The 26,154-nt window shown below is 43.2% G+C and overlaps 1 protein-coding gene across 1 annotated transcript in view; it reads right to left on the bottom strand.

The window, feature by feature from the left end:
- Nucleotides 1–26,154, bottom strand: part of CCSER1 (coiled-coil serine rich protein 1) — a 903,890-nt gene that overhangs the window by 706,492 nt on the left and 171,244 nt on the right. Inside the window, exon 6 of the mRNA XM_054163290.1 lies at nt 6,716–6,836. Coding sequence (XP_054019265.1) covers nt 6,716–6,836 — 121 coding nt within the window. The remainder of the gene's footprint in view (nt 1–6,715; nt 6,837–26,154) is intronic.

Genomic DNA, 26,154 nt, shown 5'->3' with positions numbered 1-26,154 from the left:
AAGCAGCAGGAAAGAGGGATGGTTCTGCTCCTCAGAGCTGCTGGGAGAAGACATGGTGAAATAAAGTGGAGGAAGCAGCCCATGGAGAAGATGGGTAGGACCTGGATGCCCATGCACATGCCCTACCATTCTGGCCTGCACACACAGGAGTCTCAGGTTTTGCTGGTTCCCCAAGGAGGACCTTGTGTGCTGGGTAATTCTGGACATGTATTTGGCCCTTGAAGAAACATATTTGATGACTATTAGTCCAGGAAGCTATTCTAATGGCGTACATGACCACTGACAGCATAGGCATATTGCTCACTTTTACTCAAAGAAGGTGCTTTAAAGAAATAGGTAGAAATTCTACTTCTTCTAACTCCTACCCATCCCTAAAATGTTCTGCTGGAATGTACGCTGTAATCCAGCTGACTTGTCTTTCAGTTTGCAGCCGAGTCAGAAGCTTTCAAAGCATTGTCACTCCACAGCAACACAGGGCATCAATATGCTCTCCATATTGCCCACAGTGACACATGCTTTCACAGGGCTCCAGCCCAGTTATCCAGGAAATTGAAACAGCTCAATCATCTTTTATCAGGCTGTCCAAAGGAGCCTGAAAAATGTTCATTTCACACATTACCAAAACATTTCTCATTGTACGGACTGCCAAAGCAGGCAATCCGCCTCGAAAACTGGACGCAGTAGAGGCCATGCTTCAGGTCACAACTGAGAGGCACCAAAATTTACAGGTGTAAAGTACCAACACTGTCCTTCTGAAGGAAAAGAAAAAAATAAAGAGGCTTATCAAGGCACCAAAAAAATTGGAGGGAGAGAGTGGAAAAAGAAAATAAAATCTGCAACTGAAATAAATGAAGCTGATGATGTATCACGCTTCAACTTCTTGTGAAAGGAATTAGGCAGGGCTGCAAGAGTCAGGAAGGATCAAGAGTGTGTTCCTGTAGAACAATTACATTTTTATAACTCAAAGACCTCAGAGAGGAGAAAAGCTTCTAAATTTTTCACATTCCAACAGTATACTTTCACCTAGCAAATATAGGATATTAATGCACCAAAACCTTTCTAGATGCCAAATTTTGAGCAGCTGTACTAAACCCTGCAGTACAGAATGGCATTAAAGCTGTATTTTTCCCTCTTATCACTGATTCCCACCTGTAAGCACCCAGCTAGTCACTGTGACTCCAAGGAGCCTTCTCATGTATTTCAAATTGAAATCACACATAAGGACCTTGCCCAGGTAAGTATGGTTGCAAGCTACAAATTAAACAGCTTTGGTAGACAGAATATTGAAAAGACTCAATACACTCATGCATTCACCAGAAGAAAAGCCTGACTTGATTGTTAAAGAGTCTGAAGAGCTGATAAAGGAGCTATAGCATTTAGAATCAGAATAGTTTGGACTGGAAGGGATCTTTAAGGCTCATCTAGTCCAACCCCCCTGCAATGAGATGGCTACATCTTCAACCAGATCAGGGTGCTCAGAGCGCCATCTAACCTGACCTTGAATGTTTACAGGGATGAGGTATTTACCACCTCACTGGACAGCTTTCCAGCATTTCACCACTATCCTCATAAAAAAAAGTTCTACCTTATACTGAATCAGAATCTAGCCTCTTTTAGTTTAAAACCATATCTCTTCCCCTATCTTTCCCTTACAATCTTTATTTGGAAATTAACCCTAAAGCTTGGGAAAATATTTCTGACATGGAAGACAGTTGGCAAATTACTACACAACATAACAAGATCTGCAGCTCTAAAAAACAATTAAAGAATTTAACCCCAAATAATATCCTTTAAAAAAAAAAAAAAGTTAATAATCAGAAAGACAATGGCAGGTGAAGTACACATGCAGAAGCCAGCTCTGAAGTGGCCAGTTCAGAGAGCCTCCACTTTGCCATCACTATTCTGAACTGCAGGGTAGTCATATCCAAAGACAGCAGTCAAACAAAGTACTAAGCTCCTGCCTAACCGTAAATGCCCCAAATTAAAAATGCTGCACTGCAATTTCACTGCACTTTTCTCAAGCACTAGTAGCATACTGTGCTTACATGTGTATAGTACACAGCTGCCCCTTGTAGTGTGAGCTTTCAGCTGATAGTTTGGCCAGAGATGCTGAAGCCAGCTATAGTTCCCTGGGCCATGCCTCCCTTCCCATGCTCTCTTGTGAGAAACTCAAAATTGAAAGGAGAATCCTCTTGTCATTGCTATGTCCCAGCAGCTGATTTATTTACATCGGAAAGTGGAAATTATTTACATTCTGGGCCCCTCAGTTCAAGAGGGACAGGGAGCTACTAGAGTCAGTCCAGCACAGAGCCACAAAGCTGATTAAAGGAGTGGAGGGCTCTGTAGCTTGGAGAGGAGGAGCCAGAGGGTGACCTCATTCATGTTGATAAAGATGTGCAGGGTGAGTGCCCAGAGGCTGGAGCCAGGCTGTGCTGGGTGATGCCCAATGCCAGCACAAGGGGCAGTGGTGGAAGCTGAGGCAAGAGGAAGTTCCATGGAAACAGGAGGAAAACTTTTTTCCCTGTGAGTGCAACAAAATCCTGGAACAGGCTGCCCAGGGTCGTTGTGGAGTCTCCCTCTCTGGAGATATTTAAGACCTCTGGAGGCATTTCCATGTGATCTGCTCTAGATGATTCTGCTCTGGCAGGGGGGTTGGACTGGATGATCTTTCAAGGTCCCTTCCAGTCCTTAACATTCTGTGATTCAGTGTGAATTCCAAAAGCAAAGACTAAAATTAGGACTATGCAAACACTATTCAAAATGGCCAAACTGTTTCAGCATCTGGGCACTACAGAGAACAACTGACTGACTTATCACTACAGCAACACAAAGTGGCCTTAATAACTTGAACCTTTCAGACAGCATGAAGTTTTTAAGCCTTGCATTTTTACAAATGTATTGGGATCAGCTGAGATGGAGTTAATTCTCCCCAGCCAGGACCAAACCACCACAACAAAATACAACAAAGTTAAAGCAATATCCTAGACAAAGTGGAGGGCCCAGAGGACAAAGCAAGGCAGAGCCCACATTTCCTGGGTTTCATCCCGGCCTCACACAGACTATGTGTTCCTCTGCATCAGAGCCTGTTGCACAGCAGGACAAAAGCTACAAAGGGGTGCTCTTGCCCACTGAGCACTGAAATTATGATTTGCAAAGTGTAGAAAATGGACTTCTGTGCATTCTTCTACAAAATACAAACACCCTTGTGCCAAAATACATATTTACAGAAGAGCAGCTGACTCCTCTAGTACTGTGCCAGCCTTCAAGGCAACACAGAAAAGTAGCCAAAGCACCTGGCAAGGACTTCATCTTTCTCCTGCACGGGCTACAGCTTCTCCAAACAGGTTCCCTCATGCTTCTTATGATGGGATGTCACCTCGAGGTTGCAAAAGATATGTTTGCTTAGCAAGAGCCCTGTCTGCTTATTTTGTAAGCATCACACTACACAGCCAAGAGCATTGCTGCTGAATGACTGAGGCAGGGATTTTGCCCAGTGTACACAGACACAACAGTTAGCAATTACCTACATACCACTAAGGAATTGCTTCCTGATTAAACGTTCTGAGCATTCAAGAAAAAATGGGGAGGAGGAAAAATTGGCCTTTTATTCCTCCAGTGCTGGTAACAGCTAATCACTGCCATTTCAAATAATGATTAAGCTTTGTTGCTTCCACTTCTGGCACAATTCGTTCCTGCTTACAATAAAATTACATTAAGCAAATACAGTCCATTACTTAAAGCTACTAAACAGTTTCCTTCTACAACAATGTAACATCACTGGTCAAAAATTACTCAAACAGCATTGAAGGGATGCACCTTACAGTGTTAGCATTTTTAGTTATCTGCAACTCTTCGATGTCTCATTATTATCAATACTTATTTTATGTTTTGGATAAAACATGGCTTCCTTAAGTAGTTCAGGAAGCATCTGTTATTCTAAACATACTCTGTCCAGAGCCCAGAAAGCAGTAACTGGCCATCACTCTGTGGTGTGCACCATTTTGGGATGGACAAGTCAAAGCTATTCAGGAATACAGGCAGAAGTATCAAAATAAAGCTTGATGTTATTCCCCACAGAGGTAAATATGAACACCATTAACTATATTTCACCAGCACTCAAGTCAATTGAATTCAGTATGTGCTAAAGGCCTCCTCTTGCTTGATGTTCATATTGGAGACAAATGAGACCAGGATATTTAGACTGAGGAATTGAGATCTGTTTTGCTTCCATTAAAACTGGATATGAGCAAGATGATCCACCTGTAGAAAGCACAGGAAGAAATAGGTGAAAAGTATGACGATGTTTCGCAGTGCTTGGAATTTTCCTAAAGCCATACACTTCCATTGCTCTACTGTGACTTAGGAGGTTTCTGCATAGCTACTGAATTCTCATTCTAACAACATGGAAAAGGTTTCCAGAGAGATGATTGTTTCATTTCCAGCTTATCTGTAAGAAAAGTTGGTTTAAAGATACCACCACAACAATGCTGTTACACGTGAAGTTCAAATATATCTGTTTAAGCACAAGCTTCTTTCTATTTGAAACAAATCCAGAGCCAGAAGTCATCTTTTCAGATGTGAACACTGGAAAAGCAGCAGAGGTTAGAGCATGTTTCTGAGACCTCGAGTGCTTAATACAAACGTGATTTAAGTCTGTGTGCTCAGAAGGTATCACTAGTTAGAAAAAAACAAACATCTTAAACCCCAAGCATGGGCAGATGCCACTGGAATGACTCTCTGGAAGGTGCATAGATAAAGATTGCTCACCAGACTGCAGCTGCCCTGGAAATAATGGGCAGAGGCCACTGCTATCCATGCTCTCTGGAATATGCATGTTCACCACCTGGACTCATACCTAAAAGCTGTATAAAAGATCTGAGCAACTACTGGCTCAGGAGAAGGAAAAACCCCAGGGCAATGCTGCTCTGAAGGAAAATGGAGAGAATACCAGGAGAGAAAAATGACAGAGGCATCACCATGGAGCCTGGAAGAAGCAGACCAAGAGGAACCCTCTCTCTGTGTCCTAAGTTCCACCTGCTACAACTCATGGAGCTGAAGAGGCTGCTCAGAGGACAGCACAGCCAACAAGGCATCTCCTCCACAGCTGCAGCAGCCTTCCTCCACAGACTCAAACTGTCTTGGGGGGTGAGGGGTGTGGTAATTCCTTTCCTCTTCTCTCTCTCCCTCTCTATTTTCTCTCTCTTTCTCTCTCTCTCCTTCTGATCCATCCACTTTATTCTGTTAATAAACAGCCTTGAGGGCTGTTGCTATTTTGGCCTCGTTCGTGCCTCTAGTTTCTTAACACGGGAATATTCAAAAGAACTGAGGCTCTTTCCCTCTCTGGACCTAGACACCAAGCACACCAGAAAGCAAAGTAATAGATTCACTATTACCAGTCAGGTTAAGGAAAAAGCTAATCTGGGAGGTGGCATCATTCATGCTAACGAGTTACAGGAGTTTCCCTACTTTGAGTCCATAAGGGATGATGAGCTCCTGAAAGTGAATCCAACAATGTCACAGGCATAGGCTAGCCTTTCAGGGAACAAACAGAAGGCAAAAATGCACTGCGCAGTCTGAACTAAGCACAAAATATACTCTGCATTTCAGCATAGTATGTCACAGCCCCACTGCCTTGCCACTCCTTTAGTATTCAGAGAGCCACGCAAGCAAAACACTACATAAATTAGATGCTAACTACATTTCAAATATTAAGTCATTGCAGCAATGCCTCAATGATGGGCAATATACTGTGTTAATAGACTAGATGAAATGGGTTCAACACCAGATTGGAAAAGATGCACCAGTCCTAAACGACAGGTTAAAAGCTCAAACTACAGGTTTGTGATTAAGATCACATCCAACCTAATCCAATCTCATCTAATCTGCTAGTGTTTTCTTAGGGGATTGGGGGTTTTTTAGGGGTAGGGGACTTGGGGAAGGTTTTCATTTTCTTACAGCAATAGGCATGCAAGCTAGGACTTTATAGGCAAGTTCAAAGTTACATTTTTAATATACCCAGAGAAGCATAAGATTAAACATGAATGGTAGGACCAATAATGATGTTGCATTATGATTTAATGCAAAATGCACAGGCCCCAAGTTTGTGTTGTCATAAAGAATTACCTTTTTCTTTTTTTTTAATAACACCAGGGCTTTTTCATTCTCCAGGGACTCACGAAACAACCATCCTGACTGGGACCACCAGACCAATGTTACTGTACATGCTGTGGCTATGATTCTTACCCAATGCAAGATAGCAAATTAAATAGACTTTCCTTGGAAGACCACTACCACACTTTCAAAGATGCTTCACATGCCTTAACACAGCAGTAAAAATCACTCAAAACTACCAAAATGCCTCTGATGAGCAGAGCATTCAGAAATTACTTTCTTTCTAAAAATCACCAACTGCCTAGAAAAACTGGACTAGAATGAAAGGACAAAAACCATCACCTCATCAGCCTGTTACAAAAACAATTTCTCAGAGTGAAAATGCTCATTCCCTCCACATACCACATCACCAAAAGCCTTGAGAAAAGAAAAGTAGACTCATGAAAAAAAGCAGCAGCCTAGCCTTAGGCCAGTGCCTGCTGTTGGAAAGGCCTGTGTAACCACCCATGACACAGACAGGAGTTCTATATGCACATCCACAAGAAAGAACCTGGCCTAGTGTTTACACTGCTTCTGTAAAAGATCATGTCATTCAGTAACTCACTGTTTGGACACATCAGGCAATGCTGTCTGCTCTTTTCTCCTTGTGTCCACTGCTGGCTCTACAGGGGTAAGCACTACAGCAGCACATGAAACTATTGACTGGTAGGAGTCCTCCCGGCAAACTGTAAAGACAAAAAAGAGATCTCAGCATTAGAGAGGGAACACAGGTTACAGTTTAAATGTTTACAGGAAGAAAAAGTACATCAGGTGATAGTGTGAAAAGCAAAAATGCAAATGATTCATCAGACTTGACTGTAGTCACCTGCAATGAAAACACCTCTGGTTTTCACATTTCCTAAAGGGCTTGCTTGACACTTCTTTTTGCCAAGACTCTTGACTCACTTTTACCTAGCACAGTATCTGATGTCAGTCTGCTCAAGTTCACTGGTGTAACTGAAATCCTAAAAGGATTCATATTGCTGTAAATTACATGAGAAAAAGATGAACATCTTCCTTTTACATCACAAACCCAAAATGAGAAATTAGGGATTTCAGATAAATCTTCTACCCTCAAAATTGTCAATCTTTGTAAGAAAATAGAGAAAGTCTGATTAGGAATCTTTTCAAGTTCAACATTCACCTCACTTGAATCCAAAGTTTGCTCTTTAACATCTTTATTGATGATCTGGATGAGGGCATTGAGTCCATCATCAGTAAATTTGCAGATGACACTAAGCTGGGGGCAGGAGTTGATCTGCTGGAGGGTAGGAGAGGCTCTGCAGAGGGACCTCGACAGGCTGGACTGATGGGCAGAGTCCAAAGGCATGAGATTGAGCACATCCAAGTGCCGGGTTCTGCACATTGGCCACAGCAACCCCATGCAGTGCTACAGGCTGGGGTCAGAGTGGCTGCAGAGCAGCCAGGTAGAGAGGGACCTGGGGGTGCTGGTCGATGGTAGGCTGAACATGAACCTTCAGTGTGCCCAGGCAGCCAAGAGGGCCAATGGCATCCTGGCCTGCATCAGGAACAGTGTGGCCAGCAGGAGCAGGGAGGTCATTCTGCCCCTGTACACTGCACTGGTTAGGCCACACATCGAGTACTGTGTCCAGTTCTGGGCCCCTCAGTTTAGGAAGGATGTTGACTTGCTGGAACGCATCCAGAGAAGGGCAACAAAGTTGGAAAGGGGTTTGGAACACAGCCCTATGAGGAGAGACTGAGTGAGCTGGGGTTGCTTAGTCTGGAGAGGAGGAGACTCAGGAGTGACCTTCTTGCTCTCTACAACTACCTGAAGGGAGGTTGTAGACAGACAGAGGTTGGTCTCTTCTCCCAGGCAACCAGCACCAGAACAGGCTGCACCAGGGGAGGATTAGGCTGGATGTTAGGAAGAAGTTCTATACAGAGAGAGTGATTGCCCTTTGGAATGGGCTGCCCGGGGAGGTGGTGGAGTCACCATCATTGGATGTTTTCAGAAAGAGACTTGATGGGGTGCTTGGTGCCGTGGTTTAGTTGTTTAGGTGGGCTGGATTGGTTGATGGGTTGGATGCGATGATCTTGAAGGTCTCTTCCAACCTGGTCTATTCTATTCTATTCTATTCTATTCTATTCTATTCTACTTAAACGTGCCAATCCTCACTAATAAAGTATTATTATGATGTCTATTATAATCAAAAAGGGCACACTCAGATGCCGCATTGATTCATGCTTTCTGTTAATATAAATTCTCTGTGCATTACTGTGCTGCACCATGTGACAGTTAATATTTACAGCTAGAAGCATGATCATGTATTTCAGCTGAGCACCTAGCTCAGTTAGCACCAATAAGTGCTCAAAGGTTCCTGACTCCCAAGCAGACAACTGTAAAAGTTATACACAGTTCAAATTCTACTGATTTTGAAGGTATAGATTTCCTTTACCACTAAAGTGTACTTTAATGAGCCCAATAAAGCTGGAATTAAAAACTGGTTGTACTGAACAAAGCTCAGCAGCTTCTGATACTATACATCACTGATACTATTGAATATCACAATATAAACAGGAAGAAATGAGGTGAACTAACTTTCCAGCAGAAGTCCATCCAGTATTTTGTATGTATAACAGAGTGCACAGATGCACATAGCCAGCCAGCAGCACTGGGTGATCGTGAGGAAGTGTCAGCAGCTCAGAATCAGAAAGAAACTATTTTACAAGGATCTACATTTATGGAAGATTGTGTCAGCTGGGAATGCTGAGCTGTGCAATTTATTTTGCAATGGAAAACTTTTTTCTGAATACTTTCCTACCTTTCATTCTCCACTATCATCTGCCTCCTTACTGCTCACAGACAACATACCTTTGGCATAGCCTATGCTCCTCTTATGAGAGAAGCAAAGCCAGAGTAAAACCTCATTCATATTGCCTTCACCAGGTCAAGAACAACTGAGGTGTTTTACCCTGAGCACTCCAATTAGGTTCAGCATGAATTCAGCACATAGCAACAAGATACACTCACACCCAGAAGCAGTAACTGATGCTTTAAGGCAGCTAGAGAGTGCATTTTAAAGAACAGGTGAGAAAAGGGTCAGACTTGCAGCAAAGGTCATAAAAGTGCAATGGTCTCTCTGTTTTCTGAGCAATTGTGAGCCATGAAGCAAGTGGCACAAATGGCCTGAGCACAGAGGGACTGTGGCAGGAAGAATGTCTTTGTGGAGCACATGCAGCCAATGTTTGGTGCCTCTGACGCTCTCCAGCACTGCTTATGCTTGTGTTTTTAAATATCAAGATGCCTGTTATGCTAAGACAGTAAGAAACAGGATGACCAGTACTGAAACCCTGTCGTCATTCTTCTTTGGAACCAGCGCTACTTGAAACTTTGTCACTGTCACAGGCACGCATCTCCAAAACACAATCACACACAAGAGAGCTTGCATAGCAAATGGAGGAGGGAACTAATGCAAAAAGCTTCAAACAAGAGAAACTACCTAAGAAAAAAATTACCTTTAGGTGATTCTAAGTTGCTGTTCAGTAGGCACCAAGTAACGTACAAAAGAGTTTCTTCTCACTATAACCTGTGACTGAACATGTGCAATGAAGAACATTTAGGTCTATTTGGCTCTTGATTTACAGTCAACTGTAAAAAGGTAAGTTTGGCAAAGGGCTATACTGATATTCAGTGCCTGAGTTTTAACCTGAAACACTGATAAGAAGATGGAAGAATGAAGGATGAAGCAAATACTTATTTTTCCTTAAATGCCCTGTGGTACCACTTCAATGTCTAGTTGTTAGTTTAGATTTTTTCAAGTTCTGGTGACTTATGAAAGCCTCACAGGGTACAATTTTCCCTTGATCAGCCACTGTCAGGGCAGTTCAGAAAGACAGAATAGGAAATCACAAGTAACAAATACAGCTCTGCTTGTGTCCTTTACAGAGGTTTCACAAATGAATGAAACAGTGAAATTGCTTTTGTTTATTAACTAATACTACAGAGGAGTTGTACATGTCCTAATTCACACCTGCAGACAAACCTGGTGGTCATCCATGGATATGAGCTCACAGAATTTATTATCCTCCTGTTCTAGGTAGTGATACTCTTTGGTCTGGCTTTTGAAAACCACTACAATTCTTCCTTTTCATCTCCAGTCTCTGTGCACAGAGCCATAAGTCATTATGGGGCAGTATAATTAACTAAAATGCCATGAAGGAGAGACAGCAAAGCAGCAAGCAATTTTCACCTACTGGAGTGTATTCTGTCATTATCTGTTCATAACTTGTATCACAAAAATGAGAATGTGCTTGAATGTGGACTCTCAACTTCAACACTAATGGGGATGTGCACCATTTTACTTAAGGAGACTTTTCATTCTACACTTTGAACTTCTCCTAAGTGTGGCTGCTTTTCTGCACCTTCATTTTTTATCTATGAGTGGCTTATATCACACTCAAAAAAAGCCCATTAGTTGTGGCCACATACCCCTTTGTGAGTCCAAATTTCTTAAATCCTCAGTTACTACAAACCTCAGAATATCAAACAACTTCACAAATTTATCCTTAGTACACAAACTGGTAAGAAAAATAGAGAAAAGCCAAATTTTCAGTCATCTGAGTTGGTGTTTGGTGAAGCCATGAATGTAAACAGCTGCTCCAGCCTACTGCATTATTCCCAACAGCAGCGTGCAAGTTAATTCCATGCTCACCACCCACTGGGCCCAGTCATTCAGACAGTTTCCAATCTAGCTGTCTGCTCATCCAGCCCATCCATCAACAGCTTGTCTAACAAGGATCTCATGGCAGACAGTGCTGAAAATGTTACTGGATTCATGGTACACAATATCCACTTCTCCAACATCATGTCTCTGCTCCTTTCTCACATGGGCACACAAACATTCAGTCTGTGTTGGAAGCAGAGGGTCATTGCCGCACTTGCTGTTGCACACTTTCAGGTGTCTACATCAAAAGAAACAACCAGCTCATTTTATACAATCTGTAGCAATTCTTTATAAGATTAATATTTAGCATCTCAAAATGTGTTGCACAACAAGTTCCTTCTGGAAAAAAGAGAACTGGCACACAAGCGAGATGGTATTTTTCAGTGCCATTGTACCATCACTATTCACAGTTCAACCACCATGTGAACCAGCTAACGCCTGTAGTGACACAAGACAACTGGAGGAACATCTTTAACACATATTAGCATTAAAGAAACTTACTTTTCTTAGTTAAATAAACAAGACTACATACCAAATATATAATATAAAGGACAGCTCTACAGAAAGAGGAAACAAACTCCATGGAATACTATTACAAAGATCTGTACTGGTTTCAGACTTGCATAATTTCTCCCCAAATTCTTCGGTTTATACTCCAGTGATGCGTGCGGTTTGTTTACTTCCATTGCCAAGTGTTTCAAAAGCACCCCTCCTATTTATCACCAGGAGTGCTGGCTTGGATTTACCCTGGTTGGTTTACACAGCCCCACAACATCATTCACAATCAAAACAGATCTCTGCCTCTGGAGGATAGGATGAAAAATGAAAAATAAATTTTGAAAAGAGCTTTTTTCAGTTCCTTTGATTTTTGTTTTTGGTTTGTTTTTTCTTTCACAAATGGAATAACTAATTAAACAGAGTTTTATTCTACTTTGAACCAATCAGTGAAAAATGTTTAATTCCCTGACTAGTAGGACAGTAGGAAGCCTTCAATGGCTACTGAGTATGATGCATCTTTCTGGAGAATAAAAAGACTTTTAAGCTCTAGGGGTGTCATTTGCAGCGTCTATTTCAAACACTGTTAATTGTATATTTTTTTTAATTTTTTCTTTCTTTTTTTTTCTTTTTAATAGAAGAGACAGAAAATCTGCTCATCACCATTTACTATCAAAAAGAGTCTCCCTTGACACAAGATTGAAGCCATAGTTAGATGAAATTAGCAGCAACTACTACCTGCCTAGAGAAAACAGAAGGGAAACGTTCACATGCAGTGCGCAATGAAGCACAAAGAGATTCATGACACAGGGAGACAAAAACAGTTAAGTACTTTCTGAATTTACAAAAGCTGGGCATTTATTGAGACAATTCAAAGCATTTACACTCATGCCTGTAAAGTTTAAAATGATCAGCTGTCATCATTCAGGAGATAGATCACATCTGGAAACAACTGCTAGTTTATATCAAAAAACCTTCTGCCTTGGTAAAAAACCCTGGGCAACCAGCCAGGAACATGGAAGGTTCTCCATCCTTTCACATCAGCTGCCACTGTGGGAAACAGGGGACTGAAGCATGGGGGAGCAATGTCTGGATCCCAAGTATTCAATTCTATATTCCTTCTACTGCTGAAGGCCAGAAGACATGTTCTAGTTACTGCAGAGCAGCAATTCTCAGTGCCACCATTTACACTGCTAAGAAAAGGAAAACCAACAGAAAAGGCAACCAAAACCAAAAAGGAGGAAAAGATCTATTGTAAATTTCTTTAGTAGATCAGTCTGGGCTTGAGGACAAGTGAAGAGCTGAGGAATGAAAAAGGAACATTTAAAACATATAACTCAAGCTATTTTTTCCAGGAAAGCTGCTGACACTAGAAACGGTTTTATAAGAGTGGGTCTTGAAATCCCATCTATAAATTTTGCTGCGTACAGTAAGAATTGTGGTTCATCACGATCTTCCTCACCGTAGAGGCACATCCTCTGATACTCTCAGTCCACTCAGAGAGCTCAGGAAAGCAGCCCACTGTTCAAACCTGCCTTTTCATGAAGGCCAAACATCACCTGCATGAAATGCTTTAGCACAGCCAAGTGGTAGGATTTCAATTCTATACCTTCTCTCTCATCCCCAGAAACACAACCAAGTCTTGTAATACTTTCTTATCAAACCCTAAAGCCCAAAGAGACTTTCAGTTGCTTTAAAACAACACAATAAGTCAAGGTACTTCACACGAAAGCCACTTTTTGCCCACCTAGTTTAAAAAAAAAAAAAAAGCCTGATTGTAAAAAATAATTTAAATAAAAGCCTAATTTTACTGCTGCTTGATTCTAGATTTGATGATGGACTTGGGGGGGGGGGGAGCTAAATGGATCTCTATGATCTGGATTGTATGATTAGTTCAATAGTTATTATAGGGCCTCTGGTCCCTTAGAAACAGCTCCGTTTCACAATATTGGCCAAATGAATGCTTCAGAGAACGAGACTACAGCCTCACAGTCCCCAAAGGGCTTGCTGTAATAACTGCAATAAAACCTCAAGCCCAGTTCCTAAACGCAGTGCAGCCACTATCAGAAATTATCTAACAGCAACAATTACAGGCCCAGTACGGGCAAATGAAAAGTCAAAGTGCAAGGTCCTACACCTGGATCAGGCCAGTCCCAGGCACAAATATACACTGGGTACAGAGTGGGTTGAGAACATCCCTGAAAAGAACTTGGAGGTGCGGAAGCTCCCCAGGAGCTGGCAGTGAGCTCATGCAGCCCAGAAGGCCAAACATATCCTGGGATGCATCAGGAGTGTGGCAGCAGAGCAGGAGAGGTGAATCTCCCTCTTTGCTCTGCTGAGACCCTACCTCCAATCCTGCATCCAGTTCTGGTGTCCCCACTGTAAGAGGGACACAGATCTGTTGGAAAGTCCAGAGGAGGGCTACAAAGATGAGCCAGGGGGTGGGACGCCTCTGCTATGAGGATAGGCTGAGGGAGCTGGGATTGTTCAGCCTGAAGAAGACTCTGGGGGGATCTTCTAAGTGCCTTCCAATACCTGAAGGGACCTACAGGAAGGCTGCAGAAGGGGCAAGACTCTGGAATGGATTGTCCAGATAGGTTGTGGATGCTTCCTGCCTATAGATGTTCAAGGCCAGGTTGGATGGGGCCTTGAGTAAGCTGGGCTAGTTGAGAGGTGTCCCTGCCCATGGCAGGGAGGTTGGATTGGATGATCTCTAAGGTCTCTTCTAGCCTAGGCCACTCTATGATTCCTATGTCTCCTGGCCCTTTTTCAGCATTCACAAAAGCTGTACACACACATATCCACTGTGCTCTCCCAATAGTGAAGGGTGCCTAAAGTGGCGTTAAGCAGGAGACAGGGAATCCTTCCCACACACCAGCAGTTCTGCAGTGATGATCTGCAGCCTTGTGTTTGCATCCTATGTTTGTTGTCACGAGCCGTGTGACAACACATGCCATGAGCCACATGTGACACTTGGGCCTACTGACTTGTGCTCCATCTAAGAGAAACTGTACCATCACTGAACGTTCTTTTCATGTCAATGCTTAATGCAGCACTGCCACTAGTGTTGGCACTGACCACCAAAGGATGCTACAGATGTGGCAAGTGCCAAAATAATCACCAATGATGACACTGGTGGTCCACTTCTTGCACATTCTCTGTTCAGTAGACTGCAGTGATAGAATGACTGTGGTTCAGTCTTTGTTGAGGAGGACAGGGTAGCACCTTGACTTCTGCTCAGAGGCAGACTTGCAGCCTTGCTTATGCAGAGGGACTGTCTCTATATTTACTCATCCCTCGTGGGTCTTATGAGTTTGTTCAGTTACTTCTATTCTTGCATGAACTCGCAGCATCCACAAAATTTCAGAGCATCAAGAACTGCAAAGCTGAACCACAGGTTATGTGAAGAAATATTCCTACTAGCCCACTTGAAACTTGCCATCAGTTGGTGTCATTTGTCTTTTTACTGTCAGAAAAGACAACAGACAAAGTCCATCCAGGACTTTTGGAAGCTTAGGCAGTCATTTCTTTACAGGCTGTAGAATCTGCATTTGTTGAAACTGTTCCGTAACTCTGTCACCCTGCTCACCTCTCCCCAAAGAGCTTGCACTTCCTGCAACGATGGATCACTGTAGCAACAGCAGGAGAAAGTATTAACTGCATTCTTGGAAAATGAAGGTTAGTTTTTCAGCAGTAACTACTGTACACCTAAAACAAGCAAAGTACATCTATTTATGCTTGAGGCTGCTTCTAAGCGACTTTTCTTTTTCACAGTGAACTACTTAAAGCAAATATTACTCCAAGCAGCCTACCCAGGAATTGAAAAACCAAAGTTTTAAAAATAAAAGCACATTCTATATCCAGGAGGCAGGTACTGTCTTTCCATATTGAAAAGCACTGTTTCAGTGTTAACACCAGGACTTTTAGAATAATAACTAACTTTCATTAGCTGTTAGCAACACTATTATTGGTCAGAGTGATGTCACAGGCTCATATTTTCAGCACTAGTCTGTGACTTGTTTGGTGACATGGACATGAATAAAAACCACATGCACAAATAAGGGAAGGGGTGTCATGAAAGAGCAGTGCCCCAACAATCATGCCTAACTGTGCCAAACTGAAGGAAGACTCATGACTTTGTAGTATGAACACTCACCAGAATAAACAAGCAGAACTTCAGTCATTTAGTCTAAGGATGCCTGGCATCACCATGTAGTCCAGCTAAGTGGTTTGGTTAATTGTCAAAGAGGCTTTGAAGATAACTGGTTAAATTAAGATACCACAGCAAAGACGAAAGCAGGCTGATGGAGCAAAAAAGGCTCACACAGAACTTGTGTGCCAGTAGCATATCTGCTGCACAGCTCTCAGACCTCTTGGTCCTCCTGAGTTACCAACAGAGGCTGCCTGCAGGAGCTCTTGCTGGGAAATACAAAAGATAAGCATCACAGTCCTGGGTGATGGAAGAAAACAGAACCACAAAACCACGCTGCTTTTCCCCTAAGGATGCAAAAGGTATTACTGAAAAGCGCCAAATTCCCATGGAAGCATAAAGCCACCCTCCTATAATAGTCAGAAAGCATCAGAAACTGGGAAACCCTCATCTACCCTCCTAAAGGACATGCAGGAAATCCCAACAGGGATTTCACCAGCCACAAGAACCAGTTGCCTCCAAGTTCCCTTTTCAGCCAAGAGACAAATAATAGTTTTAGTTCTGGTTTTGATCATGCTTGAGTTTCAATTCAAGCTATGTGATGCTTTCAAGGAGAGAAAACAGGAGGGACTGTGACACTGGCATCTTAAAACGAGGACTGTGGAAAGACCTGCAGGGCATTTCTGCAGGCACAATACAAGCCCCTGAAGAAATGACTACTCTAACAACAATATCCTCGACTGTCATTCACTGCCACTCGAACTGTCAAAACTCAATAGCAAGCATTTTCAGGAGCACAGTCTCTTGGCTCCAACTATTATTTTTGCCCTAGCTAAGACAAAGACTGACAGGCAAGCAAGATGAATTTATTGTTGTTTGTTCTGAATGGCTGCAGCCACAAGAAATTAATTTAAACAATTAATAGAGAGATAAATCACTAAAAGCACGGTTTCCCAAGAGAAATCATTAAACAAAATCACCATGTCAGCTCTCCTTGCAGCTTCTAACAAGAAGAGATCAGCAGGGAAATGATGCGAGGTATTGTTGTTTTGCAAGTCTACAAAGCTACCTGGCTTTCTAGTATAACTGTATTGGCACCTGCTAGCAGGAGCCATGGGTACAGGTGCCAGGAGGGCTGTAAGTCTTCTCAGTTGCAGAATGAGAGTCTTTGCCAAACTCAGTGACAAGCAACACAGCAAGCAGTCCCTGCAGCAGCGCTCCTGACTTATTCCTTCTTTCACAGAAGTCATTCATGTTCTGTGTATTAGAAGTTTACACCAGACATTGAAACGATTAGAGGATCCATAAAGAAAATGCCCTCCCTCTCTCTCTTTTGCACTGATTATAAAATGAAAACCATATATTTCACACCTTTACCCTTCCAAAAAAAACCCAAAACTGACAACTCAAGGCAATTTTCTGCCATTGTTTTTATTTAGTAATTCAAATCACTCCAACTCTGCAACTTCGCTTTGCTAATAACTCCAATATCTGCACATCTCCCATGAGACACTGCAAGATCACTTTGTGCTTAACTGTTAGTGAGGGTTTGGGTTGTTTTTCTTAGAGCTAATATTGTCAGAACTGTACACAATCAGTTTTCTGGTACTGTTTTATAACTATAACAACAGCACATACCAAATAAATTTAATCTCTTCAGAAAATAAATTTGAAAGAAAATGTATTGGGGAGAGCCAATTCCACCTTATTCTTCAGGCTCTGTCTGGAGTGGTTTTCTGGGCTAAGCTGCAGCCTGGCCACCATGCTTGTACAGGACCCTACAGGAAAGCAAATTCAACCGCAGTGTCTCCGCAGTCACTTACCAATCTTGCATATAAGTAAGCATAAGCAAACAGCTGGCAACTATTTTGTAAAAATAGTGGGTAAAAATGCTTAAAAATACCATTTCATTTCCTTTCTTGTCTTGGAATTCATGAGCACCTTACATTGAGCACTTGGGAAGTCTTAACATAGGAGCTGTCTAATTCCAAACTGTGCTGTATAAAGTTTAACCTACTTAAAATAGTTTGATCTGCATCATTTGGATGAGAAATACAAAAAGTATCTTAAAGGAAGAAGGCTAGGAAGAAATTCTTGACAGAGAGGGTGGTGAGACACTGGAAGGGGTCTCCTAGGGAGGCTGTGGATGTCCCCTCCCTGGGGGTGTTCAAGGCCAGGTTGGATGAGGCCTTGAGCAACCTGGGCCGGTGGGAGGTGCCCCTGCCCATGGCAGGGGGTTGGAACAGGGTGACCTTTAAGGTCCCTTCCAACCCAGCCCATTTTAAGAATCAATGAATTCTATTCCATCTGGCTGCTGTAGTGTAACCCCCAAAACAGTGGAGAAATTAAGAAAGGGCATTACCCACAGTCTTCCCACTTGGAAGGAACAAGCCAGCAGCATTATGAGCATCTTTTGAAGTGCCTCTGAACAAATACAGCAAATAGAAAGGCTTTAAGGAACAGCAGGTTAAATGTTGGGATGAGACATAATACATCACATCTATGGCAGAGACATCAACTAAACCTGTGTATGAAGAAGAGCACATTTATGTTCACGGGGCTGGAAAGTGAAGAATCTGATGTCACAACAGCCAGCAAAAGATGGACTCCTGAGGACAACCAGAATAAGAACTTCCTAGGCTGCTCACACAGCATTTCATGCAGTTTGGGACCTGCTGAGCCACTTGGATCCTTACAAGTCCATGGGACTGGATGGGATCCATCCTAGGGTGCTGAGAGAGCTGGCAGATGAGCTGGCCAAGCTGCTCTCCATCATTTTCCTCCAGTCCTGGCTCACTGGAGAGGTCCCAGATGAATGGAAACTGGCCAATGTGGTCCCCATCCACAAGAAGGGTCGGGTGGAGGAACCTGGAAACTCCAGGCCTGGCAGCCTCACCTCAGTGCCAGGGAAAGTCATGGAGCAGATTATCCTGGCGGCAATAACTGCGCACCTGAAGGATGGCCAAGGGCTCAGGTCCAGCCAACATGGATTTAGGAAGGGCAGGTCCTGCCTCTCCAGCCTGATGTCCTTCTATGATCAGGTGACCTGCCTGGTGGATGTGGGGAGGCCTGTGGATGTGGTCTACCTGGACTTCAGCAAGGCCTTTGACACTGTTCCCCACAGCAAACTGCTGGCTAAGCTGTCAGCCCCTGGCTTGGACACCAGCACCCTGTGCTGGGTTAGGAACTGGCTGGAGGGCCAAGCCCATAGAGTGGTGGTGAATGGTGCCACATCCAGCTGGAGGCCAATCACCAGTGGTGTCCCCCAGGGATCAGTGCTGAGACCCATGCTCTTTAACATCTTCATTGATGATCTGGATGAGGGGATTGAGTCAGTCATCAGCAAATTTGCAGATGTTACCAAGTTGGGAGCAGATGTTGGTCAGTTAGAGGACAGAAGGGCTCCACAGAGGGACCTTGACTGACTGGACAGATGGGCAGAGTCCAACAGGTTGGCATTCAACAAATCCAAGTGCCAGGTGCTGCACTTTGGCCACAACAACCCCATGCAGAGCTACAGGCTGGGGTCAGAGTGGCTGCAGAGCTCCCAAACAGAGAGGGACCTGGGGGTACTGATTGACAGCCACCTAAACATGAGCCTGCAGTGTGCCCAGGCGGCCAAGAGGGCCAATGGCATCCTGGCCTGCATTAGGAATAGTGTGGCCAGCAGGAGCAGGGAGGTCATTGTGCCCCTGTACTCTGCATTGGTTAGGCTACACCTTGAGTCCTGTGTCCAGTTCTGGGGCCCTCAGTTTAAGAAGGACATTGAGACACTTGAACATGTCCAGAGAAGGGCAACGAGGCTGGGGAGAGGCCTTGAGCACAGCCCTGTGAGGAGAGGCTGAAGGAGCTGGGGTTGTTCCGCCTGGAGAAGAGGAGGCTCAGGGGAGACCTCATTGCTGTCTACAACTACCTGAAGGAAGGTTGTAGCCAGGAAGGGGTTGGTCTCTTCTCCCAGGCAACCAGCACCAGAACAAGGAGACACAGTCTCAAGCTGTGCCAGGGGAAGTTTAGACTCAAAGTCAGGAGAAAGTTCTTCACTGAGAGAGTCACTCGTCATTGGAATGTGCTGCCCAGGGAGGTGGTGGAGTCACCGTCCTTGGATGTGTTCAAGAGGGGACTGGATGTGGCACTTGGTGCCATGGTCTAGTCATGAGGTCTGTGGTGACAGGTTGGACTTGATGATCTTTGAGGTCTCTTCCAACCTTTGTGATACTGTGATGTATAAAATAACATGCATTTCACTGCAGACCATGCAGGTGTCTGTTAGCTGACCATGTGCTTGGCACACACTTGTAAACATGGCTGAAAAACTTCAGAGCAGGCTACCACAGGACAATGAAGCATCATGCACGTAAACTGGCACTGGAAATAGAGCAGCCAGAGGTCAGTTGTCTCTATTCAGGGCTGCATTACATACATTCTAAGCTCATTACACATCAGAAAACTTACCAATGAGGAGTAATTGAAATTCCTAACATGAATCAAATAAAAACCTAACTTGCAAAGAAATTCAATTGCTTCTGTTCTAGTTTCATGTTACACAAGAAGTTCTTCACAGAATGCTGTGATACAAACCTACAAACCAATGCAACACCTAAACCAAAATCATTGCAGATTCATCAAGGATCTGTTGAGATTCTACCAGTCATTACAACTGCAAAGCAAAGAATGAGAAAGTGAGTAACTTTGAGTTTATTGGCAGTTAATAATTTGAAGCTTAAACAGCAAGAGGATACACATTATCATCGCTCCACCGCTCGCCCAGCCGCTTGCTCATGGGTTTGACTCTAAAAAGGGAAGAGCGCCGCTTAGTGGTCAGCTGTGTTTACTGCACCTTCTAAAGTGAATGCCAGACGGCGCACTGGGGAACCCGAGCAGAGAACTGCTGATGCTGAGCGACGGCACGGCTATGAATGTTGTGGAGTTTACCTGATTGAATACTGTATGTGTTTTTTGGAGGGGAAGGATGAAGTTTTATTTAAAATGTGATATAACTGCACTGAATCTTTTTGTGCTTTGCCTTTCTTGATAGCAAAAAGCTACATGCTCTTTCTCCTGAACTCCACCAGGTGATATTTAGGCTATAAATTTTATGAATACAGAAGAGGATACAGGAAAATTCTGTAGGTGCTGGCAGGAAGACAACTTGAAAATCTCTTCCAGATCAAAAAAATATCTAAACCAGCAAAAGGTTCCTCAGAAACAGGAATAAAACAGATATTGCTAATTTTCACAGGGTGACTCTCCAGCTGAATTCATCTGGAGTTTCCTTTGGATTAATGAATCTTAGGCTTTCTGAGCCCATAGTGAACTTGTTAAACAGAAGTAAAAAGATGAAAGCTTATTTCTCAAATTCCACTGTTTGCCAAAGCAGATGAAGAGTGTTCATGAATATGGAAGACTGGTTGTGCATCTGTGAATCCAGCAAAATCTGGCCTAATGACTATTTAAATAGTGAGAACACATTCCTAGCCCCACACTGCATGTTCCCTTGGGAAATCTTCAATCTTTACTTCACATGTCATGCCAGAGGCATCCAAGGAACCAGTCAAGTACAACAGACCCTTTTGAAAGTTATCAGACCGCAAATGGGCCAGATTTTAGAGGTACCTACAAAAGAAGACAAAACACTTCTTTTTCTAATCCACAGTTACTCTGGAGACATCTTCTATGTACAACTAAATAACAGGGAATCTGGCCTTCTATAAAGCCATCTATATCCATCAGTGACCACCCCTTGTTTCCAAGCATCCTTTCACAAGAAGTACTTTACTTGTACTTTACTACATATTTATGTAGCTTACTGCTAAAGGATGGCACACACATGAAAATCCAGGCTCTAGAAAAATGGTAACCTACACAGAGAGGCTGGGTAAATCAGCTCCTAAGTTTCTAAAAGGTAGTTCACAGAGTGGCATGTCTCCACTCTCATGCAAATGTCAACAGCTGTCACCTCCACCACCTCATTTAAATCATGTGCATACTGTGACCTTCAGCACACACAGTGCTTGCTGGCATTTGGGAGTGCATGACCACCCATTCTGGAACCTCCTCCTGACTGCTTCTTCACACTGCTGTGTAAAGTAAGGTAATTTACTTCACTCTCTAGTGAACAATTATGCTCTTAGCTGATTGGAATTTAAAAGCAGGCCTAAGATTAACACTTGACATTTGCTGAAAGCCCTCCAATTTAACAACAAAAATTATCTGGAAGTTACCCAGTATTTTAAATACTGTACATATTAATCAAAATAAAACCTCACCTCTGATAAAACCTTCATTATGAATGTTATGTACTGCACCTAATCTACAGTTTAGATAATGTTCAGAGTATAAAGAGCCAAAAATTGAAGGAAACAACTTAACACATCATCATCCTTAAAAACATCTCTGGTAATTGCCCTATTTAATTAATCTGTATCCATTAGTGGCATTTGAACCAGATAGATGCTTCATGCACTCGATAGTAGGAAAAAAGCTGGAAAATCAGCATTTGAAAGAGTAACTCCTGTTTCAGTCAAAATAAATATAGATAAAAGACCACCACTCAGATGTGAAATGCCACAAATAGAGATGAGCTAAAGCTATTGCACTTAGGCCATCAGCACCCATTTAGATTTAAAACATCAGGCAACCCACTTTCTGTTCAAAGATTCCTCAGTGCATGCTTTGAGTTTTCCTTTCATATCTTCACTTTCTCTTTATTAGCTCTGGTTACAGAGGTACTGTTTAGTGTAGCAATAAAAAGCATAAAATACTGTTATGAAATAGTTGCAGTCCCCTGGGACTAAACACTTGACCAAGGTTCCACTTGACTGCCATTGCCTGTTTGCCTCCCAACAACTGTTGAAGCTATGCTATGCTATGCTATGAAAGAGCAAGGCATTAAATTTTGATATTGATACTACTTTTGAATTCTGAGCATCTATTTTGATTTTTAGACCCACTAATGGGTTTGTTCCTGAAATGTGGCCTTAATATGAAGCAATACATCAAACATTTTGCAACCTGTCAATTCTGAGACAGAAGAGAGACTGTTCAATCTAACTAGCAAATGATTCCCAGAGCTGTACTGTCAGTATTAATGATGTCAGTCCACAAACATGAAAGAAAGGAATGATTACTTACTTTACAGAGCCACCATTCTCTCTGGTAGAGTAGGCAGCAAAGATTGCACAGTAAGGTATGGTTCACTGCAGCTTCAGACAGAATATACAACACCCCCCTTGCCTCCCAAAGAAGGTCAAGATTGACAGAAGGACCACCACTTGTCTTCAGTCCCTTGAAATTCAAAGACATAACAAAGTAGCTAAAGACTGAAAACTAAGTTTGAGAGCCAAGATGATTGTGGGATCAAGGCTGACTAACAAGATCTCAAAGACAGGCAGTTCCTGTGGGGTATGTCAAACTTTCTGTCCTTAGGTATCTTTTAAAACTACTTTATTTATACAAAGAGCAGCCAACAAGCTGTGTCTTTTCAGGACAATGGCAGTCAGGATTTCTGACTGGACCAGACAGAAATAACAGCCCTCAGCTTGGTGTCTGAGCTAGCAGACCACAGGGCAACTGAGATACTATAAAGTGTCCACTTCAGTGCTCTCTTGCAGAAACAGTTTAATGATAAAAACATCCTGTTATGCTTCTAATAATAAGGAAACTCATTTTAAAAGTGTACAAAAAGTTTATAAGAAATAAACCCCAGGGCACAGTTAACATGCCCAGTAGCGATTCTCAGCAGGAGTTTCCCATGCCTCAATTAAAGGCTGTAACGTGAGGATGTGGAGCCTTCAGTGATGAAGTCCTTCTGCTGACACAAGTCAGCTGCCATATGCATTGGCTCTCTTTCTTATTTCCTGGTTCTAGAATATCTAATTTGTCATGAATCTCACAACAAGGAGGGAATTTTTCTAAGCAAAGTGATCAAACCCACTTTGCAGTTCAGCACACAGTAGCGCATCAGGCAGTCTCCAGGTTCTGCCTTGCTGGCACATGGAAAACAAGGGAAGGAATAACCATTTGGGGATTTACAGTTTCTCACAGGACAATGAAACTTCACAAGAATGTTTGTGTGCCAAGACACTGGTACAAAAAACAATCATTTGGAGGGCACCTGCGGAATCACAGCCCCAGGGACGCATCCTTGAAAGAGGGCAAGATGTAGTCATTTTGTGTGGATTTTTGGGTGGCATACACTTAATGCCTTCCAAACAGGAAATTAGGAACTGATTTGGAAGTGAGTTTGCAAAATAAGAGAAAAGGGTTTCCTTGTCAAGACCTACAACAAATGTCTCAACTAACCAACCAAGATTCAAGAAACTACTGGGCTAGCACTACCTTCCACTCAGTAGCTTCTTGCTTTGAAATCTCAGCAGAATGATGTTGCGCTTCCTGGAGCCACTGAAATGAAAGGCATGAAAACTTCCTGACACCCTGCCCAATTGTCTAGTGAATATAAGCCACGAAAATGAATGCCATTGTTTTCCCAAATGTCTAATAGCGAACCAGTATTATTTTTACTGTCAGAAATGGAGTGCTTTCTTTTAGCCAGATTTGGCGACGACGGAGGTGATTGGAATCAATACGGCTGACCAATATGATTCTTTATTGTTCCAGTATTGCAGGCCTATGGCGCAGGCCTATGGTGAAAGCATGGCACAGTAAAGCATGGAAGGAGAGGAGATAGGACAGGCAGAAAAAGAAGTGCGTAGCAAGGAAACTGCTACAATTTATATAAACTTGGTGTGCCTTGTTGGCATGGCCTCATTGGTTCCCTAGGAGTGACCGCACATCACACTATTATAGATTATTCGTCCAACTACTGATGACACACAAGGTTTGTTGATGCAGGTGCATGTCCTGTTGTCCCAAGATAACTTACTATGTTTCTAGCTACCAGCGTCTTGTTTTAGTTACAGTGCTGCAGGCACAGCACTGTTTTGGTACACTGGTAGCTGGCTCTGCACTTATGCTGAGTATGGCCTACCACCATGTCAGGCTCTAGGCCTGCACTGCCAGACTGCTCACACTGCTCATCGCTGGCATTCCCACACTTTCTCTTTTCTAGAAGTAGTGCATGTGCTTACACAGATTCACAAATGTTAGTTTAGGCTCACAGTGAAAAAAAAAACCAACCAAACAAACCCCAAATAACAATAGCAACCAAAACAAAAAAACCCAAACCAAACAAACCATCAGCAACAGAAAAACATCCACATCCCAGATTTCCATACTACAAGATATATTCCTGGCATGAGGCTGGGCTACTGCAGACTTATAGAATAGAATAGAATAGAATAGAATAGAATAGAATAGAATAGAATAGAATAGAATAGAATAGAATAGAATAGAATAGAATAGAATAGAATAGACCAGGTTTGAAGAGACCTTCAAGATCATTGCATCCAACCTAACATCCAACACCACCTAATCAACTAAACCATGGCACCAAGCACCCTAGCAAGTCTCCTCCTGAACACCTCCAATGATGGTGACTCCACCACCTTCCCGGGCAGCCCATTCCAATGGGCAATCACTCTCTCTGTATAGAACTTCTTCATAACATCCAGCCTAAACCTCCCCTGGTGCAGCCTGAGACTGTGCCCTCTTGTTCTGGTACTGGCCGCCGGGCAGAAGAGGCCAACATCCGCCTGTCTACAACCTCCCTTCAGGGAGTTGTAGAGAGCAAGAAGGTCACCCCTGAGTCTCCTCGTCTCCAGGCTAAGCAACCCCAGCTCCCTCAGCCTCTCCTCATAGGCCATGTGTTCCAAGCCCCTCACCAACTTTGTTGCCCTTCTCTGGACACGCTCTAGCAAGTCAACCTCCTTCCTAAACTGCGGGGCCCAGAACTGGACACAGTACTCGAGGTGTGGCCTGAGCAGTGCTGAGTACAGGGCAGAATGACCTCCCTGCTCCTGCTGGCCACACTGTTCCTGATGCAGGCCAGGATGCCATTGGCCCTCTTGGCTGACTGGGCACGCTGCAGGCTCATGTTCAGGCTACCATCGACCAGCACCTCCAGGTCCCTCTCTTCCTGGCTGCTCTCCAGCTGTTGAGGAATGGCTTGTAAAGACATGGTTCTATGGAACAATGGTTTGAACAAGAGCATGTAGGCCGCACTCCATCTTGTTATTTACTGCTCACAGTAAGCTAGTGTGATGATGCAGCCAGGCCTCCATGGCCTTGTAGCTGTGCTTGCAGCTGCCTGCAAAGGATAACAGGATACCAAAGCAAGGTCACTACGCCCTTACAGGCGATAACAAGTAAAGAAGAATGTAAAACAGAATTCTTGTGATTATCTCATCAGGATGGGAAAGCAGGATGTTTAACCGCAGAAGGTGGGATCGGCAGCTAGGCTACTGTATATAAGAAGTGTCTGATGCTCAATAAAGTTGGATTTCGTGGATCATATTGATCGTTTGCGACCCCTTCTTGCGGCATCCAGCCACTCTGACCCCAGCCTGTAGCTCTGCACGGGGTTGTATCGACAACAGAGATTGAAGTCAATACAGCTGACCAATATGATAGAATATTGTTCCTTTATTGTTCCAGTATTGCAGGCCTATGGTGTGAGTATAGCACAGTAGTGTAAAGCAAAGAAGAAAGGAAAGGAGAAGAAAGTGCGTAGCAAGGGAATTTTTACAACTTATATAAACTCAGAGTGCCTTGTTGGCA

Source organism: Dryobates pubescens, chromosome 1 (genome assembly GCF_014839835.1).
Source record: "Dryobates pubescens isolate bDryPub1 chromosome 1, bDryPub1.pri, whole genome shotgun sequence".
Classification (NCBI taxonomy): domain Eukaryota; kingdom Metazoa; phylum Chordata; class Aves; order Piciformes; family Picidae; genus Dryobates; species Dryobates pubescens.
Note: the sequence above shows the minus strand (reverse complement) of the source record. Positions and strands in the feature narration are given on the sequence as shown.